The 20,590-nt window shown below is 36.5% G+C and overlaps 1 protein-coding gene across 3 annotated transcripts; it reads left to right on the top strand.

Moving 5' to 3' along the window:
* Positions 1-18: 18 nt before the first annotated feature.
* RBP1 (retinol binding protein 1) lies at positions 19-19,205 on the top strand. Of its 3 annotated transcripts, none has more exons than XM_052803610.1 (4): positions 22-1,237; positions 1,842-2,020; positions 13,791-13,892; positions 14,368-14,568. In XM_052803610.1, the coding sequence occupies exons 1-4, from the start codon at positions 1,165-1,167 to the stop codon at positions 14,551-14,553; spliced, it is 540 nt and encodes a 179-aa protein (XP_052659570.1). In that variant the 5' UTR covers positions 22-1,164; the 3' UTR covers positions 14,554-14,568. The 3 variants fall into 3 exon arrangements, with proteins under 3 accessions (XP_052659568.1, XP_052659570.1, XP_052659569.1); XM_052803609.1 differs by lacking the exon at positions 14,368-14,568 and adding an exon at positions 17,196-19,205 and having other exon boundaries at positions 1,148-1,237; XM_052803608.1 differs by lacking the exons at positions 13,791-13,892; positions 14,368-14,568 and adding an exon at positions 10,675-12,688 and having other exon boundaries at positions 19-1,237.
* The last annotated feature ends 1,385 nt before the right edge of the window (positions 19,206-20,590 follow it).

The raw sequence follows: 20,590 nt of genomic DNA, 5'->3' as shown, positions 1-20,590 counted from the left end.
CTAAACTTTGACTTTTTAGGACCCTGAATAACTTTTTGTGTTTTGGCAGTTTGGACAAGAGATGGGAATAAATCTTTCTTTCATGCAAGCACTTAAAAATGCATGCACCATTCACATCACTTTTAAGCCTCCAGATTCACAAATGACAGATAGTCCTCATCCCCAGATTTAAAGTGGGTTTCTTTGCTTCTCTGGTCCAGGGTCTTGTCTAAGAGTAAGTGAGTGCCAAAGCCCTGGAGTAGATAACATAGCCAGGAGGAACTTAAGCTGTACCATTTGAAAATACACAGTGGAAAATAAATGAAAATAGCTAAGACAGTGTGTCAGTATTTGAGCCCTAATGTTAGCCAGAAAAATCCATTCTTTTGTATGTTGGTTGCCTATTCTGCTAATGCAGTCTATCTCATTTTTGACAGAAGACACCTTCAAAAAATATGGGATCTTTATAAAGGGCTACTTCTGTGTTTCAGCATTCCTTAAATTAACTGAAAGCATGCAGTCAGTAGTGAGGTAGCATTTATCAATATACAGAATTAACCATTGCTTCTTAATACAAATTTCCACCTAACTGGCCCTTTTTGAGCCCTCAGTTGGCCAAACAGCTTCCACTGGTAGTTCTTTAGAATTAAGGAGCTTGTGGAACAAGTTAAAGTAATGCCAGACAGAAATTGCTTTCACTGGAAGAGTCTGTATGATCATTTTCTGAAAAGAAGGCATAAAGTAGCTGGAACATATTCAAGGAAGGATTCACCTCAGAAAAACACATATATAAGCACTTGTATAGCTTTGGCTAATATCCTAAACTAAAGCTATTTAAAAGGGTTTTTTCTGAGTGGCATGAAAAATGAAAAGTAATATGGTTAAAATGGATCTCTAGATTATCAGTGCCCTTACAGAAGTTATATGGAAGGTGAATGTTTCATTCTGTTTAAATCAAGTTATCCTGCTGTCATTAGAAATCTCTGAGGTTCAGCCTTGTGGAAGGATTTAAAGGCAACACTTCAACAATAATCGGATTAGAAGGTCTTGCATAGCTACATGGTCTGAAAAAGAGATAAAAGAAACAGGAGTTCAAACTTGCCACAAAGCAAGGCAGTGAGCTGTGTGGTGCAGAATCAACACATTGTTCTGAGACTTTGATTTTGACAGTTACCTGAAGTAGGGATGCCTGCAGATTTCAATGGTTACTGGAAAATGGTCAGCAATGACAATTTTGAAGAGTATCTGAAAGCACTGGGTAAGGTTCCCTTTGTGTTTCTTTAATAAATAATCAATAAATGCAACCTGTCTTAGTCTCTACATGAATCTATTTTTTCTTGTACAGTCACAAATCATTTTTGTGAGAAATAGTTTTTTCAGGAATGCACTTTAAGAATTGCCTTATGCAAAATTGCTTTGTCTTAAGCAGCCTCTACTTTTTACCATCTTGAAGATTACATTAACAGAGATTAAACTACATAGCTTGAAGAGGTTAAGTGGCAGATTTCAAACTTTAAAAAAAGAGTAAAATTTTTATGTATAATAAAGAGACAATAATGTACTTAATGCAATTTTATGTGTTTGCATTTGATGTAAAGTGCTAGTATTTCTATAGAAATATTGAAGGCCTTATTAACTGTCAAATACAAATGGGTTTTTTTAGGGTTCCACATAATCAGAAAATCAAAACATTCACTTATTTAAGTTAAAAGAATTAAGTTATAGACTTTTTCCTGATGAGAAAGCTGGCCTGAAAGATCTGGACATTTATTTATCTTTGTTTGTTTTAGTTCTCCCAAGAGCTACAAGCTCCGTTCTGTGGTAGACTTTTCTGGTTTAAAATAATTCTTTTTCTTTTTCAGATGTAAATGTTGCTGTAAGAAAAATAGCAAACTTGCTAAAACCTGACAAAGAAATCCTTCAGAATGGGGATCATATGATCATTAAAACGCTAAGCACTTTTAGAAACTACATCATGGAATTTGATGTTGGAAAGGAGTTTGAGGAGGATTTAGCTGGGGTGGATGATCGCAAATGCATGGTAAGAATTAGAACTGTAACAATGGACAAAAAAAAAGAATATTAATAATCTGAGGCCTTTCACGGACCACATCTGTTAGCCATTTTATGTGGCTATTCCTAAAATTATTTCTGTACTCAGTTTGCCGAGATGTGCACACAGTTTTTAGCGTGCCTTTACGTTAAAGGAATGCTAATTTTAATCAGGAGCACAAAAGAACTTTATCAATGAATGAATAGTAACGTCAATGAAACGTTACTCAATTATACTGGGACATTTGTTAGTCAAAAAGACATTTAGGTTCAGACTTTCAGAATCGCTTCACTGAGTAATGTTTTACAGTAAAGGAAATCCACTGATTGCCGGGTCAGGCAGTATTCCCCATGTGTAAGAATGGCCAAGTGCTTAGAAATGGCAGCTTTTCTTTCTTGTTCTTCTTCCTGTTGCTGTGCTCCTTCCTTCCTGGGTGCATGTAGTAGAGCAGACGTGTTAATTAGCCTACTGGAACAAATCTTATTGCAATCAATAAGAAAACACTGAGGACTATGCCTTACGAGCTCTTTTTGCTTGCCAGAGAGACAATATTTTCTAACTTAGGACTGATGAATACCAATTAACTGGGGAAAAACTTGAGAATACCAAGTTCTTTCCTGTTAGTTTGAAAGTATGACATCTGCAATATCCTACAGGGAAGAAGTTGATAAGCAAAAGAAAGTTATCTCAGGAGAGACTATAGAGGAGAAATCACATAAAAGAGAATTAATAGGTTTCCATTCTTAGAAAGATAGTGCCATTTAAAACTGGTACTATTCTGTAACACTGGGATATGCAGATTTGCTTTTGCTCTGGTGATGGCAGGAAAGGGAAAGATCGTGAAGATCAGAAAAAAAGAATGGCTAGCTAGCAAGTGCCTCAACTAATCCTTCTGTACTCCTCGTTACAGAGGGTTGAAGCATGATAGAGTGCAGAATATAAAATTCACAGAAGGGAGAAGCAATGTGTAATTTGTGTATAGGAAAGTGCCCCAATGTCATAATGCATTTTTGACTGCTGGAAGGCTCTTAATCAGGTTAATGAGGTCCAGATCCACTGAACAATTATGAGCCCAAAGACAGACTTAGGTGGCTACATTACTATCAAAGATAGCAATGTTCAAAACATATGGTCAAGCGCTAAAAATGTCTGAAGTCCTCAGTGTCTGAGTCAGAACTGTCTCCATCTAAGCATTATCTGTACTTAAATGACCATTAAACTCCATCTAAAGGAGGACTAAAACATCCTCTACATGGCAGAAAGAAGTAATTGTGCTCTGAGCCGTCTAGCATGTACCTGCAATGAGTTCTTAGAAAATGCATCAGATAACCACTGTGCTGAAAAATCAGATTCAGAAGACATGGAAATGTGGCCCTTGCCTAGTCCTGCTTTTGAAATGCTAAATAGATTTAACACACAACTCTTAATTTCCTGACAAATACCCTAAATATTTCATTATTTGTAACAGGCCAAAATTCTTTACCCTATTTTGCTAAATTGAGTGATGGGGAAGAATTCAAAATTTTGAACCAGAAAGAAGGAATTAGAGAAAGATTATTCTAGTCATTACAACAGCTGTTTGATTTGGAGCAGAACCTAGTTCAACCTACATACAAGGGTTGCTTAAACGTTTTATCTATTGGCTGTTTAGTGCAAAATGCTTACCTAGCCTTGGAAACAGAAGGTACCAGCATCTTCTTGCCTTTACCAAAAAAAACCCAAGGGGTAGTCACTAACCCTGACTGTTTTGTTAAGAATGACTTAGGCATGTAACTCCACAAAAACTTTCAGAAATCCTCTATGTCCCTTTGTGGCCTCCAACAACAGATACCAACTGCAGCTGTACAGTTAAGGTCACTGATCACTGGTTCTCTAGCAATGTATCATACTTTATAGTTCAATTTTCTTACTAAAGATTTCTTTTTTATGGTTTTCTCAAAGGCAAAACAGTACAAGAAGCTGTCTTTCTGAAACCACTTCAGCCCAAATCTGATAATCATAATGTCAGGCAAAACAAAAGAGTCTTGTGAGAGAAGGGTCAAGGAGGAGATATAAGAGATACTAGACCACTCCCTTAGTGGTAGTATGAAGAAAACGACCATAAAAGCAAAGGTTGAGTATCATTCTTGGTGTTTCCTTTTCTCATCTATAGCTTATGAAACTGCATGCCATAAATGGCTTAATCATTAATAGTCAACCTGTGTAACGGGAGAGATTGTGAATCAAGTATTGTTATGTATATTGTGGACTGAGCAGACCACTGGGCAAGTTTTATCCAAACAGCTCGATGTATAAGAAGTACAAAGTAGCACAGATAAGATAAATTACACATTAATCTATATAGCAGAGCAATCATCAGGAGACTAGCAAAAATAACCTTAGAAGTAATTCATCCGATAGGTATAGATAATTTTTTCTTTTAATGAAGAATGTGTCATCTAACTAAGAGTTAATATATCAGTAAAAATAATATTAGCACAGTGAACAGGTTAGATCTTGTGTATAATTCACTGAAATTGTATTCACCTTCCAGTTGTAAAACACATCTTTGAGTCAGCCTACCGGGTAGAGTGTAACTACAATAATTCCAAATCGATACTATCTGTGATGTGTAAAGGCTAAAAAGTTTTGCTGATACTTATTTTAGAAGTAAGTCAAAGGTTTGACAGTAGGAATTTATACTCCTGTGATAGTATAGGCCTCCTCCTTCATTTCAGGTAGGATTTTTTCATTTTTATAGTTGGTCATGCCTGGAAGCCTGTCTGAACTTTCTGGAACAGAGAGTTAATTGAGCTGGATAAACCTTGGCAGTTTGTTTGTCCTTTTTTGACCTTTAACCGTTGCTTTCTTGTATGCAACATGTTTTTAGGTGATTCTGTTTTCTTAAGCAGTATAGGTAGCAGTTGGTGACATCAGTTCCTTTAAGATTTTGTTTCTGTTGGGAAGTGAAAATTTGCTACTTTGGAATCTCGAGAAACTCAAAAGCCCTGCTGGCTTAGTTAAAGATACAATTTCTGTGTTCTGTAAAACCAAAGATTAGGATAGCAGATCACACAGATGTGTGGACACAGGAGAGATCACTAACCACAGTGCAAGGTACTTCCAAGAAGACAGTTGATACTCAGTGCATTCTAAGCATTACTGAAACCGTGTATGGAGCAAGCTGCAGCACAGCCTGGTCTCTCAAGAAATGCAGACAAGACATCTGCATTCACTTAGCTGCATAATGCTATCCTGCTTCTCCTGGAGCTTTTCCCCAGAGATTTTATCTCCTAGACAAAAGTTAAATAAGAGTTTCTCTATTTGTTTGGCAGTTTCATTGAAGATGTGTTTCTGCAAGTTTAATCATGCTTAATATTTAGGGTTGTTAAAAACTCAGCAGTTTGAACTACGAAGGTAAAATGAAAGTTTACGTATTCAGGAGCATCTTTTATTCTTTGCAAATGTTACAAGGTGCACGTTAGATGGTGTAGAAAGAAGTTTAGAACATTAATATTGTATTACGTTATTTCTCGTATGATGTGAAGTTTGAATCGGACCATATGATAAAGTTTCTACTATTTGAAGAGTTTGTTCATGGTTTTAATTGGTAATATATATAAGATGTATAGTGTACAAAGACAGAAATTTAAAGTTAAATGGATAACTATGGCTTTGGTATTTTCTAAACTGAGTATTTGATCCTGCTATCTTCATTTTCACCGAAGCTCCAGTCTCATCATGAAATTTCCTCAATTTTAAAGATAAATTCTATAATCTCTAGTTGTGATTAATTTAGTGAGTGTCTCAGGTATTGCACTAAGTATAAAACCTTGTTTCATGCACATAAACTTTACTGTGGAAAAAATTTACTGTGCATAAAAGAGGCAAGACGTTACTGAAACAACAATTAATTGAAAACCATCTGCGAAAGTATGTCTCATTCATCAGCAGATAATTTTGCCTCCCTTTTTCACCATCAGTAATAAACAGTGAAGTGGAGGAAACATCTGCAATGTGAAATATGTGCCAGTAAACATAAGAACGGGGCAGATCTGACACTAAGCAGAAAAGTTGGCCTTATGTACCTTCACAGTGTATTTGCTTAGTATATCAGTCAAAAGTTTATAGAATAATTAACTGGAAAAACTTAAAGGTTGAAACAAAGGCTGAAGTTTCATGTTCCAAGTCTTTGCACCCAATGAATCAAAGCAGATTGAGAATGGGATAGCTCAGATGCAAAAATTACTTCCCTGAAGTTTTTAATTTTCTAATCATTTTGCTGCTAAAGTCAGAGAAATTTTTTGCTTTATAATTTTTCCCGGCTGTTCAAGCATTTGAATGAGCCTAAATTGCTTTAGCTCACACTATCCAGAATGAATCTTATCTTTTGACAGAGACTAAGGGCAAGTAAGCTGTTTAAAAAATCAAGGAAGATTCTATGTTCTAAATATGGAACAGCAGAATTTCTTGGATAACTGAAAACAGTGTTAGTTCCATTAGAACTGAATATTTGGCTAAGCAAGTGAAGGCTGCTTCAGTAATTCTGAGCCTTGTGCTCTTTGGCATAGTAATTTTCTGCTTACATTGAAGCAGGAAAGGAAATGACAATGACTGGGGACAGGTGAACAGATAAAACAGCAAGAATTTGAAACTGAAGGTGGGAAATTGCACATATTAACCGTTTAGTTAACCAAAACAGAATACAAGTGAATATAACCATGGATAAGTTATCAAATGGGTGTTTAGGGTTCTATTACTGGAACTAATACAACTTTTAGTCATAGTTAAGACTTGCTGGGGTGGGGTAGGGTGAGGGGGATTTGGGAGTTGTAGAACTCACTCATGAGATCTATCATACATCTTACCATATGAAGTATGTCCCTGAAAAAATACAGTCATTTAACATTTAAGACAGCCACATAAGGATTGTTCATAGGCACCTGACCAATCCTTCTGTCACACGAACCAGTGCTAGTTACGTGTGCCATATCCTGGTGAAAGGAGGTAAGCTGTTTAAAACTGGTCATGGCTCTGTTTTAAATAACAAACATGCCGAATGTGAAACTGATTCCTCTCTAGTTTGTATTCAGGACAAATACAATGAAGTTTGGTTGTTCTGGACATAATTTGATTTATACTGCTGCAAGGTCAGAGTAAAGCCCTGTTATAAAATCACATGGCTCATGAAGCTTATTTAACTATTTAGGCTGGGTTCCTCTCTTCCACAAATGGAATTCACAGCTGTTAATCTAGTTTAGAGTAGGTATTGGAGTGAAGACTTTGCTGCCAAAAAAACAACAACCAACAAACAACATTCCAATACTTGGAATTTCGGTAAGGATCCCACACAGGGTGAGAAGACTCAAAATAAATTGTGCCTGTCTAGTAAGATGCAAGATCAGCAATGTGTCTTTACTTGATCCCTCTGATTCAACTATTTTGCTTCTTTACCTCTTCAAATGCTGTCCTTTTCTTTTTGGCTTGTAAGTATTTTCTCATATACTTTGTTGGAACAAGCGTTGTTCTAGAATAACTGTTGCTGGGAGGTGTTTTTGTGTCATTGCCTGTGTGTCTATACTAGTTTTTCCTCAAATCTAGTGCCCTCTCTCTCTGCAGTACTGTAAATTCCCCAGATCCTCATTGAAATAATCTCTGACTTTTGCGGGAGTTTAATTCAAAGGAGGTAGTCTTCATGTAGTTTTCTGTTGATACTTCTGACCTTTTACAAACTGCTGTCCACAAGTGAGGAAGAACAGTCCTCCAGTCAACCCCTCTGAGGCTCCAGAGAACAGAGGTCCACTCTTGGATCTGTCTCAGGCTCTCTAACTCTGGTTCATTCAGTCTCTGTGCCTCGGTAAAGAGGAGCTGTTTCCCTTTTTTGGCATTGTTTCACACTGTTTCACACACTCTTCTGGCATTGCTGTTTATTACCTGTAAGTGATATGCTCAGCACATATCAAATGAGATCTCTATAATCTTTTGCCGTATAATTTAAGAGGTCATTAACTTCAAATTTTGCAGTGCTGGATTTATGTTCAAAACCAGAGACTGATCAGAAGCTTTGAGCTAGTTATTCACAAAACCACTGCTAGCATACTGAAGCTTTGTAGGGGAGGTGGTTTCGGATGGGCTTAGCACTTCAGCTTTTTGTAAATCCTAAAAAGCTCGAGAGAGTTATGAATGCAGAAAGTGCAATCCCGAGAACCAGACTTACCAAATCCAATTTTGAATGACAAACCATTAGCGTTACGTACAATTGCATCTTGCTAAACTTACACAGAGGATAAATGAATTATATACATTAATTTAAAGAATAAGTGTCTTAGAATCGATTCTGATCCTTGCACAAAGTGAATTTGATATGCTGTTTTGTACTTTTTTTTTCTGGCATAGGAAATATACAAGTCTTCCCATTTTTGTATTATTTGTATACAATTTTATTTCAGTAAGAAAAAAAAAATCCACTATTCCTAAGAAATAAAGCATTATGCATTGTCCAAAATATTGATTCTACTCCTCTTCCCACATATTGTCACCTACATAGCCAGGAGCTTTGGCACATTTACTTTCCTACTCCCTGAAACATGTCTCTAGTCCTTGCCTTCCTTCACTGCTCTTATAAGCAAGGACTGAAAATAAGGAATTTGAACATTTAAGATCTGATCCTATCTGACAGCAGCTTACCCTTTGATCTAAAATTTGTCAATCCAATCCTAAGCCTCTTTGCTAGAAATGGAGATGCTGACAATCACAGGAGCAAATTACTGCTTCTAGAAGTGTCTCATCTTTTGACTACAGTGAACTTCAGTAAGCTTATCAATCAGGTACAGAAAGCCCACATTATAACCAGCTTGTCCTTCAATAACAATCTGAGCAAGTTTGTAAGGGCACAAACACATTTCAGAGTCCTGTAGCTATAGATACCTATTATGAGACATCACATCTGCCAGCCCCACAAGCAGCTGAGAAATGAACTGTATTGTACTACCAACCATTTCCTATGAGTTAACTTTGGGAGTTCTGTTGGTGCATGGCTAAAAACAGGAATGATGAAATGGGAGGTTAGATTTATAAGTGCTTCTACAGGGTTGAACAGAAGTTAGTAAGAGAATGAAAGGTTGGTATGGACTTTATCATTTGACCTAGCTACAGGATGGCTAAATATGTATGGCCTTTGTTGAGCAACAGTATCTTGAGATAAAGTCCAGGAATCCCACCACTAATTTTTCTGTTGGGTTTGTTGTTTTCTCAGTAGTTTGTCTGTCACCAACCTGCCAGATGCAGATTTGATGAGATAAAAGGAGTTACAGGATGGAGAGATGACAAACCCTGAAAGTGGTTGTAGCCCTCCTGTTAGCAGTGTGCAGCATGCCTCCTACACAGAAGGTTATAGGTAGTGACTACAACATTATAGAATGCCCCTTCACAGTTACATTAGATTTTGTCTGTGATATCAGCGTTAGTTTATTCCATTAGCACTTCATTTGATGAAAATTTCTCCTGCAGACTGCTTACCAGAGGTTTTTATATCACTTTGATACTTAGTACAGATGAAAATGCTTTATCTTGAGAAGCTATTAAATATCTTGTTGGATATATTGCCATGTTTGACCAAAAGTTCTAGGATATTTTCTCCAGTGTTATTTGTAAACACAATACAGGACACAGCTCAACTTGGATTTTCCTGTTATCTGACCTAAACAATTACTTTCCATTGTTTAATCCTTCTTAAATCATAATTACAGTTGTAAAATGACTGGTAATTCTCATAAGCAGAGAATTACTGGATTGAGATGGCGCACGGAGTGTGTCGTGCAGTTTTAGAGCATTGTAGTCATTTGCTGCACCATAATATAGAGACAACACTCTGAAGGGAAGTAAAAGAAAAATAGAACTGGTACTGCTGTGTTTCTCCTACAGATGGGAAATCAATAACATATTTTTGATGAAAGGTGGTAGCTGCAATTCATATTTGTAAATGCAATGTGTCAAAAATCTATGTAGCATTAACAAAAAATGTTCATGGACTACTTTAAAAAAAAATGTTATTTTCTTTCATTCACCTGTAAAATACATTACATATCTTCAACTGCAGAGCACTTGACACAAGAAAGCATATTAGGAATAGCCAACATGGGAATGAGAAGCATTTTGCAGAGCCAGTGTCAAATGTTTTTGCACTTAGACCTCACTGGGAAATGCAAAATTCTCTGATAAAATAGTTTGATGACTATTGCAGTAAATTACAAAAGTCAGTATCTCTGGCTGCGGGTCAATATGACCTGCCACTAGAAGCTGGAAATAATAGCTATTGTAATTCTGCAAGACTTGACTACTGTTACTGCTACTAGAGAAAATGCAAATACATAGTCAATAGATTTGCTTTGGTTTTACTAAATATTTATTAAATCTACCTTGTCTCATAACTGAAAACTGTAACGAGACTAATTATCATTTCTTCTAGCTTTAATTTTCAGGAAGATGGTGTTGCTATGCACAGGTGTTTAAATCTTCATAACACAAAGAGATTAAATCACTAACAAAAGTATGTGAATGGCCAAGTAATAAAAGGAAAATATCTAAGTACACAAAAAAAGTGTAAGACTACAGAAATCATATTATAAAACTAAACAAAATTTGAATATTTTTTGTGTTCTCAGACTTCAAAGGCTTCTTCACCTCCCAGAGGAGCTCCATTCTCTATTACCCCTCAAGAACAAAGAATATATAATCCAAAATATGTGCAATATTGGTGGTTAGAATTTTTGAGAAAAGTTAAATTGAGGCAAGACTCATTCTTATTTATCTCGCTCTATTAACTTTTCTTGTGCTTCTTCAGTATTTTTAATCACACTGTTGACTAATTGCATTAATCACTGTTTTCTATTGAAGTTTCCTACAGAATTATATGCATTTAACCTAAGAAGTATTCATCTTAGGTTTAAGCATGATCAGGTAGTAAGTATGCAAAACTTAAGCTTGCTTATGATGAACTAGATGATGTGCTACCTAGTTGAAAGGAGTAAGTGAAGTCTTCCATTTATCCTACAAGTAGTACGAGATGCTCAAAAAGGCAGGAGCCTTCAGTTTTAGAGAAATACTACATTTTCATCTAGTTGGTTCTGTTACCATCAGGAAACTGCAGCTCTCCAGTGTCTCAAAGTTTGTCTACTTCTCCTCTTACTTGTGGTGGAAGATGAAGAATAGGAACAGTCTGCCCAGGGATGCTGCGCTCACCAAACCCTGGCAAAGATTTTCAGTCATTCCAGATAGGAAACAGTAGCTCAGTCTCTGTAATCAGGCAAACCTTAGGTAATGCTATTATCAAAATGGTGAAAAACAAGGTTAATTATAAAAGCCTACTTTTCTAAGAAAAGTTGCTTTACATAAAAAGTAAAGCATTTATCTTGATAAAGTGTGTGCTGGGAGAAGAAAACAGCAGCAACTAAAGGTTCATACAGAACTGCCTTACTAGTCTGTTCAAGTGCTTGACTCCCAATTATACAACAGCAATATCCTGATCCAATCTTTAAAAATAAATCTTTGCTCTTATATACAACAGAGATCATATTTACCAACATTTGCCCTACAGTGGTATTTTTGGAATATTATTATTATGTTCTGACTCAAATATTGGGAAATGTTCTAAGGCAAGCATTGCTGTATCTTAGCTATTTGAAAAGAGTGGACTATTAGCAGCAACCAGTGCATATATAACAGCCATATCAACTCCAACCTCAACTAATACTCAACACGTGTCTCAACAGAGATATTTGGAATGGAAGAACTTATTTCAATTTAAGTTAAAAGAGAAGTTTCTATCTTCTGTATTAGTTGTGTCTTTTATTATATGAGACATTACAGTTTGACCTAAAGAAAGAAAACATAAAAATGCTAGTGATTAATCTTACTGTCATAAAGTGGTTGTTCCTGCTAACAAAGAGGAGGACATTATGTTCTCCTGCAATATATTCTGTCCTTTATAACCTTCATAGCAAATACAAAAATCAGAAAGTGTCTGGTTTACTCATATCCCTTCAGTATTTATATTTCTGAAAAGGAAGGCAGAGGATTATAACTGAGAATATTGGCTGATAAAACAGCTTGGTTAATGGTCTGTGGTATTATACACCTTGTGGTTATCACCAAATTGCCAAAAGCAGTATCTAATCTTGACTGAAAAAACAAGAAAGCCAGAGAAAAAAGTGTGCTGTTTTCTGAGATGAAACAATTTCAATCACCCTTGGAGGCTGAAAAAGTTAGCATTTCCTTGTGCTGCTGCAAACATTTCTCAGTTGCTGCCAAGTGTACTAAGCTGGTGAATATTATCAAGACTAATAACTTCCACAACTGACTTTGAACATTAGCAGTACGAATAAAGTTGGATCTTATTTTATCATGGTATATTGCCTTTGCATTCACATATAAACCCACAAAATTTAACTATTAAGCTAGTCTAATGATTAAACTATGCTGAGCTAATACTCAATGGATAAAAATAAGTGTGGTTACTAAGCAAAGTTGCATATGCAAGTGCTTCATTCCACAGTATCCATTCTCCCAGGGATGGAGACTGCTGGCTGTACTCATTTAAAGATAGTGGCTATCATGGTTATCATTTAAGAATTAATTGTTTGTGACATACACAAATTAAATAAATAGGGCTGCATAGTTCTTGAATGTTGAACTGGTTTTAGTTCCCAGAATGACAAATGTAGGCTGACTTCTTTTCTTAGAAACTACACAGAATGAATGCAGTAAGTTTTCCTTTAATGATAGATCAGAATTCATCTTTTCTCCATATTTGACTACTCATACAGGCATTGGCTGAAGACTTTCACAAGGTAGACAGTAATGCCATATTTAGTCCTCAGATTCACTTCCAACAAGCTGGTTTAAAAGCCATGTGCTAATATTGATGTTAAACTATCCTTACAGAGCACAAATTGTCACTGCTCTTCCCCTTCCCTCTTTAAATATTTTACAGAGTATTGCTTCTCTTTATCTTTGGAAGATATGGAAGGCAAATTGTCAGTAAAGACTGACCAGAGTAACAAGCTGTAGGATGCACCCTCTACCTTTAAGTAGTTTTATGAATCAAGTTCTACTGAACTACTCAGGACAGCACCAATATTCACAAAAGTGCTATGTTGCATCCTGCAAACACCTCCTACTCTTATTCTGCCAGTCCTGGTTCAAGTAGTTCCCCAGCTACAGTTATACAAAGCAGGATGCTGGCAAAACTACCAATTTGCTGATATTTCAAAACCACTCTGCTCAGTGACGGAAGGCGGGTTAAGACATGGGGAAAAAAACAGCTCAGGATTTAAAAGCCTTGTTCGTCCATAGGTGCCAGTAGGTGGGTACTTTTTTCAGGTAGAGCAGCTGGGGAATCCTTCTTATGGTGGAAAAAACAAATTGAATCTCAAGTTTTCAACTCCTTTTGCAAATACAGTGTTAAGCTGCACATCCCTTCTGCTGCTGTATTTGTCAGCAGGTAGAGGAATGCGCTCTTACACAATGATTTTCGTAATTTTTTTTCTTGCATTTAAACAGGTTTATCTCACCCTTCCAGGTTTTGACAGGCAGTTGGGCAGCAACTTTCTATTTAAGCTCATTTCTTTTCTAATTATCCTAAGTGTTACAACACTCTACAATTATTCTTCTTATGAGATACATTAATCATTTATTATATTAGAGAGAAGTTTTGCTTTAAGGAAACTAATTATAATATCAGAGAATACTACAGTGACACTGAACATGTCTGCTTTGTTAGACCACTGTATCTTGGGATGGAGATAAGCTTCTTTGTGTACAGAATGGAGAAAAAGAAGGTCGTGGTTGGACCCAGTGGATTGAAGGAGATGAAATGCACCTGGTAAGATCATGTAACAGGTTTTAAATGCCACTCTATTAAAATGGTTAGATGTAATGCAGCAGGCTGTGTGCTATGTTATCTTGGCTTACTTTGACATAATTATGCATTGGTGCAGCATTTGACTTGTTTCTAAAGCAACAATTTCATTTGGAGCCATTATGCTTTTATGTCCCTTACAAAGGCTGCCTGATTTCAAAGCAGTACTCTTTCTATGTTAACTTTCTGTGCAGACATACCAGTTTGAAATGTTTACACTGAGGAAGACATTTAACAATGTCCTTCATGCAGTCTGTGAAATACGCAGTATGGGAGCTGGTGAAATTATGCATCCAACAATAAGCCATAAGGTGAAAATACACCATTGTTCTTTTAAAATAATTACAGGCCAGACTGCATTATAGCCTAGAGAACTAAAACAGCAATTAAGTTTTTGAAATGTCATGTTCTTTCAGATCATCATTTTTATCTTTCTAAGTTAACAGGACCTGAAAGAAGATGCCTATTCTTTTCTCACATAGCTCTTCATAGCATCCTCACTGTCTCATCAATGTGGGTAAAAGGCAGTCTTCCTGCTGAGATAATAAAATCCAACCTCCATTTCTGTTCACTGTTCAGTACTATTAGCATTCAGCAGTCTAAATGGATGTTCTCTAAATATTGAAATCAGTAGCAGAGTTATGAAATCTTTGCAAAAGTACCCCGAACCCCTTATTACTAAACACAATTTTCAGGAAGTACTGGAAGTCCCAGAAACCAGTTCGGGAAAGGAATGTATATGACAGATCTTACCATCTGGACTACATACTTGATATAATGCAGGTAGGGAGAAAGTTACTGTGTAAGTAATCACTTTATAGCTGAGGTCATGGGCTCACTGAAAGTAGCGGGGGAGCAATAAAAAGGAGACTCCAGAATTTCCTGTGTGTACATATTCCTTCTGTCTATACACAAACACACTAAAGTATTTCCGCACTACCTCCCAGCTTCACAACAGTTCGTGCCATGACACCAAGCATCAGCCCTTTCAGGTTCTCAGCTGGCAAACAGGTTGCAATTAGCCATACAATGTCAGGCCTAGAAGTTCAACTTACACCTTGCTGCACTCAATCATACATACACGTGCACTCATCTGCACACATATGAAGCGATAGCACTAGTTGCTGTTGGATTTCTCTGTATTGGCATCCTGGTTTCTGTCCCTTGCCAGCTCTGGAGTCATTATCTCTTCCCATTTCCTGTCTCCAACACCAATTTCTTGAGCCCTGATTTCTGCTATCCTTACTCTGATTCATGCTCTAGCCATACAACCTCCAGGATGGACCTCCAGGCCAGACCACTTCCTATACTTGACCCTGTCAAGAGTTTGATTTTAGAAGTCATAAATTCAGATTCAGTTGCTCAAACATATGTGTCTAGTACCACTTTAGGTACCCCAAGGTAACCTGACTGATCTGAGCCTGCTTTTTCAGAAGGTTGAGAAGAGTTCTTTATCATACCTGCCAGCTCATGCAGGCATCCGTGCACTCATTGGCACTTGTACAATTTATCACAATCTGTCTCTCATGTACACAACAATCAGTACAAAATTATTTCATGCCAAGGAAGTAACCAAGTATTTTAGAGCACAGTCCCCAATATTTCAATTTTATCACTTTTTATATTTCATGAACTTCAAAAGGTGTCCACTTTATTTCTCTGAATCCTTGTTAATGTAACTCTCTCTATTAAACATACAGTAAAAGAGTCCCATTTAGCATCTTTTTTTGACCAGCTGAGATTACTAGGTCCTGTACTCCTGAGAGTCCTTTGATACAATGGGCAGTTACCTCTAAAAAATTGATACTTTGATAGCTTTATGATCCTATTGAACTTTACACAATGAGCCAAGTGTTAATTTAATTCTTTCCACAGTTCTGTAGAGAGTAGTACCACATCCTTTAGTAGTTTATTGCCTGCTATTTTCTCCATTTCATTCTATGGTCTGTACTTTGTATTTCTTTTTCCTCCTTAGATTCTATTTTATGTGAGTGACTTATTTGAACATTCTCCATTTCCTTTTGAGTTTTATTGCCCTTTTCTATTGTATTGATTGCTTCTGCTCTGTAGGTTTTTGTCACTGTCAGCAGATATCTTAGCCCTTATTGCACACTCCTTCTTCCAGGTTACCTATATAGAAGTAAACAAAACAGGTCCTAACTAAAATCACTGTATCAGTCTGCTTGTTTCACCAATTCATCATGAAGCACTTTCTCTTACTAGGGATAGCAACATACACCAATAAGGTTATTGACTCAGTGTAAGGTTTTTTTAATATGTCATTTTGTCAAAGTCCCCCATAAGAAAATGTGCATAACTTCCGAGGAAACTCTGCCTCCTGTTTCCCCAAAATATTCTGACAGCTTTATGAAAAGTCTTATCTTGAAATAGAAAGCACATCCCTTCTGCTAGATCATACATAACCTTTGTCTTTATGTCCCTTAAGAAGTTCTATCCCTTTTTCTTATTCCACTAAAACTAGTCAACACCTCCACACATCCCCACACATAATGTGTGCACTTGTCAGGTCTAACTTAAATAGTTTCAGTAATGGACAAAATTAAACTGCATCTTCAGCGAGATTAGGTAAACAACAGTTGGCCTCACAAATTGGTGCCCAAGACATAAACATCATTGTACCTGCTTATGCACAGTTCACGATGATCCAGTGACTAGCAAGTAGGGATTTTTGAAAAGCTCTTATGGAACACAAAGGAACAGTAGACAGCATTAGGCATCCAGTATGGTCAAGTTCAGTCAAAACTCACTGCTGTGCTGTGATTTGTAGACCTAGATCAAATCTGTATGCAACTACCTGTCCTTTTCTAGCCATGACCATTGTGTTGCTAGAGTGGGCTTTCAGCTGATTTCTGGTTTTGTAGGTTTGAACTACCAGTCATCAACACACAGATTCAGAACTGGTTATTCAGCTCCATCCCCAGATAACTTATTTATGTGTCCAACATAGAGAATGCCCATTTAAAAGACCTAAGCAGTTGCATACACTGCAAATAGAGAATAATGCACCAGGAACACATTTGGCCCTTTAAGATCTGAGATCCCAAAATAACTTCTCTTACTCCACCTTTCACCAGAAAACAAATCCAAACCAGCTGGTTTCTTTAAGGATTAAAAATAGGCTAAAACATGTACAAGCTACCCAATCTAATTTGATGGAAAATTGTGGATTCAAATTAAGCACACATGAATGTATAATGCATGTATCCTATGTAAAAGTTGTATTTTTAAATTATTTTCTCTTCCTAGGAAATAAGAGTGTGTGGAGTCAAGTGTAAGCAGGTCTTTAAGAAGGTACAGTGAGCCTACTGCTGATACAGAAGTGAAGAACAGTAGAATTTACAAACTTACCAGCAAATGTCCAAATGCAGTAATGAACATCATCAGTGACAAGAGCAAACACAGAAATGAAGATTACACTAGAACTGTATAGTTAGAATAAAATATTTTTAACAAATCATTTTAAAGAAATAACTGCAAATAAAACTATTTTTAGAAATGCCAATTAAAGATAATAAACACTATAAATGTGTGCATACCATAATTCTTGACTATACCAGAATAGGACTGTTTAGTATGAAACAAGATACTGGCATTTAAGACTTTGTAAGCTAATTTTTTACTTAAAATGGAAATCACCCTTCCATAGCCTTAGCAAGGGGCCTTCAGGTAATCTTGTTTTCAAATGTTGAATTGTAATTGTAAGGAAGTGAATGAGAGCTGTAGTATATGGCTTACACTTAAATCCTGATTTCACTGAAGCCAGTGAGAGTTTTACCATCAGCTCCAATGGAGCACTACTTCACTGAAAGCATTCCACCAAGAAAAAAAATCTGGTTTCTCAAAATAAGTAAAGTATGCATCAATAGTCTGGAAAGAAGCACGGCCAAGGGGCAATTCTTTTCCAAACCCTTTAGCCAATATCTGCCCATTCATTTTTTTGTCTTATTCTGGAGAAACTAGTAGTAAGATCACTGCTAGAAACTGTATATAATTGTACACACAGCACATGAAAGATTCGACTAGCATTGCTTTGTACTATATCATTAGCAGATTTTTTTACAACCCATCATAGTCCTCATGTTCTCATGCAGACTGAGTGCATAACGAAGCATTGCCCTAGCAGTTTCCAACACTGGTTTAATCACTAATTATAGTAATAGTAATCTGCAAACCAAATTGTCATACTTTCAGTCTATCAACACACTGGATATACAATTAGAGCTATCACTTCACATCAAGTTCAAAAAGACACAAGGACACAGGGTGCCTGGTTGGATCAGACCTTTAGCACATGACACAGTATTATACCTATCTCCTCTAACAACTGTTATTAACCATTTTCAGGGACTTAATCAGTGGGGAAGTTGCTATAGCAGAGTCCGAGGTGTTCTAAAGTGGGAACATACCTTCCCCTACTCTGCTGCAACTCCTGTGCATAGCATTGCTTTTGCCTTCTTTGGAAACCCAGTGCTGAGACTGAGAGAAATATTAGACATGTAAATGGGAACAAATGCCACCATTCTCTACTAACCAGAGACAGTTTTAAAATATGCGCTATTGTTAACCTTGTTTAGAAAAGCTAGCAGCCTGATCTAACATGAAGAAATGGAAATTCAGAAACAGTCATTGTAACCTATAAAGTTAGTAGAGCAGGGATGATAAACTTTCTGAACTATGGTATTTCAACCGTACTATATATATTGTGAGTGTAACACTAGATGTGCTGTAATGGACATCTAAATTCAATTTTGTAATGTTTTGGGTTTTACTTTACATCAGAAAGTACACAGAAAATATTATCCATGAAGATTTAAGCATCCCCACATGATAAACAGGTGAAAAATACTCCCTCTCCATGTACATTCTTGTGTTACTATTGCAACAGCTGTGGCTCATACTAGTTAGAATTACAGACATATGTAATGCAATTGTTTAAGTTCCCTTGTAATTTTTTTCTTGGCAATACATAATACTCATGCCTAAAGAAGACTGGGAATTATACTTGAGCAGTCAACCAGATACATGCAGAAGCTGTTTTTCTCTCATGGAAGAGTGTATTAGCCATCTAGCTATGTTTCCATAGCTAAATGGATATCCCTCCTGACCAGTATACAGACCAGCAGTTAATGGTGATTAAGTTTTCTTGTACTTGGAGTGGGACAGGTCAAAACGAGTTACATTTAAATAAGAGCGAAAAGTTGTGGGGGAGGGAAAAGGGTCAGAAACCTATGTATCTTGGGTTAAAAATACTGATCTGCTTTAGGGAAGGTTGGGGATATCCCAGTTGCCAAAACTCAGTGCATCAGTCATTTGTTTTTCTTGAAAGATTATTGGACACAGAAACTTCTTTCCTTCAAATTTCCAAATTATTGATTTCATAAACATGCACACCCTCCAGATATCTCTCCACTCTTCAGCCCCAAGGAAAGCAAGAGAACAATGGAAAATAAGGAATGAACTCCAACTTCTCATTTATAACGGATCTTAATTTTTTCAAACTACCTATATTTTCCTTCTCATGTGAAAATTGAAACTCCACAATAAAGAGATGGTTCACACCACTATCCATAATTAAACTTTGCATAATTCTTTTTAATGTTGAGCACTGACTGAGATCTTTTTTGAAATGCAGTTTTCCTTCAATAGAACTTGGCAGTTCATAACCCTTAATTTACAAGATGTCTTCTAATTTTTGCCTGCAGCTCCCTGCAGTCTTGTGTAACATTCACAAACTCTTTTTGCAGAAGGTTGTAAGTGGATCAATTAACATCTAGCTAAGTAAATCCAAATGTTAAAAGCTATTATTATTGTAATCAAACAGACAGGTTTTCCCCTTTGGGTCATTCAGTACAAGGGCAAATTTAACACCATAGTAATAACTAGTGGCTTATCAACCAGAAGCAATGTAACCTGCTTCTAATTATGGATAAAAGGCAAGCTCAGGAAGTAATTCCACAGTTCACATACATAAAATACAGAAACTTCAGAAATATTTAACTTTGAATATATTCTTTTCAAATCATCTCAATTGCTTGTCATTATAATTGTAACCTCTTCTCTCTGCTGGAGCAATCACTTCCCTTGCAAAAGGAAATTATGTTCGTTCATTGCTTCCATGATGATGCTCTCCAAATAATGTGTATAAAATTAGCCATGCTGTTTCCATAAACCTTTAACAACTTGTTATCATAAAATGTAATTTAAAACTTCCTCCACAAAATAGCTGCTTACTGAATGCATAACATTCAACAATTACTTGACAAACATCAGCCTCCCTGACTACTTTCAAACCTACTTCGTAGCCAAGACCTTCACAGTGAATTCATATCCAGATTTGCATACTACTCAGGAATCAAACTTCATATTAATTTTATTGATCTTCCACAGAATTTCAGCTACAGTTTGCCAATACCAACCCTGTATTTCTGCACAACTGCATTACTTTCAGATAATGGACATTTTTAATTTTCTAAGGAAAGACCAGTGCTTACAGCAGCAGTGTAAATCGAAAGGCAAAAAGGTGCAATTCAGCATTTCTAAAAGTTAAATCCAGTCTCGATATTACACTCAATCCAGAAAACTCTAGGTGAGGTGACAAAAGCTGAAGAGTAAATTAGGGCCAATGTGTTCCATAAGCATGA

The sequence above is a fragment of the Harpia harpyja genome, chromosome 12 (genome assembly GCF_026419915.1).
Source record: "Harpia harpyja isolate bHarHar1 chromosome 12, bHarHar1 primary haplotype, whole genome shotgun sequence".
Lineage (NCBI taxonomy): Eukaryota > Metazoa > Chordata > Aves > Accipitriformes > Accipitridae > Harpia > Harpia harpyja.
The sequence above is the reverse complement of the archived record's forward strand: the minus strand, read 5'-3'. Positions and strand labels throughout refer to the sequence as shown.

Bases quoted from the DNA above. Each gene is read 5' to 3' on its own strand.
- RBP1 (XM_052803610.1), top strand. From the start codon at position 1,165: ATGCCTGCAGATTTCAATGGTTACTGGAAAATGGTCAGCAATGACAAT. The intron at 1,238-1,841 runs GTAAGGTTCCCT...TTTCTTTTTCAG, and splicing joins AGAGTATCTGAAAGCACTGG to ATGTAAATGTTGCTGTAAGA. The intron at 2,021-13,790 runs GTAAGAATTAGA...CTGCTTTGTTAG, and splicing joins TGGATGATCGCAAATGCATG to ACCACTGTATCTTGGGATGG.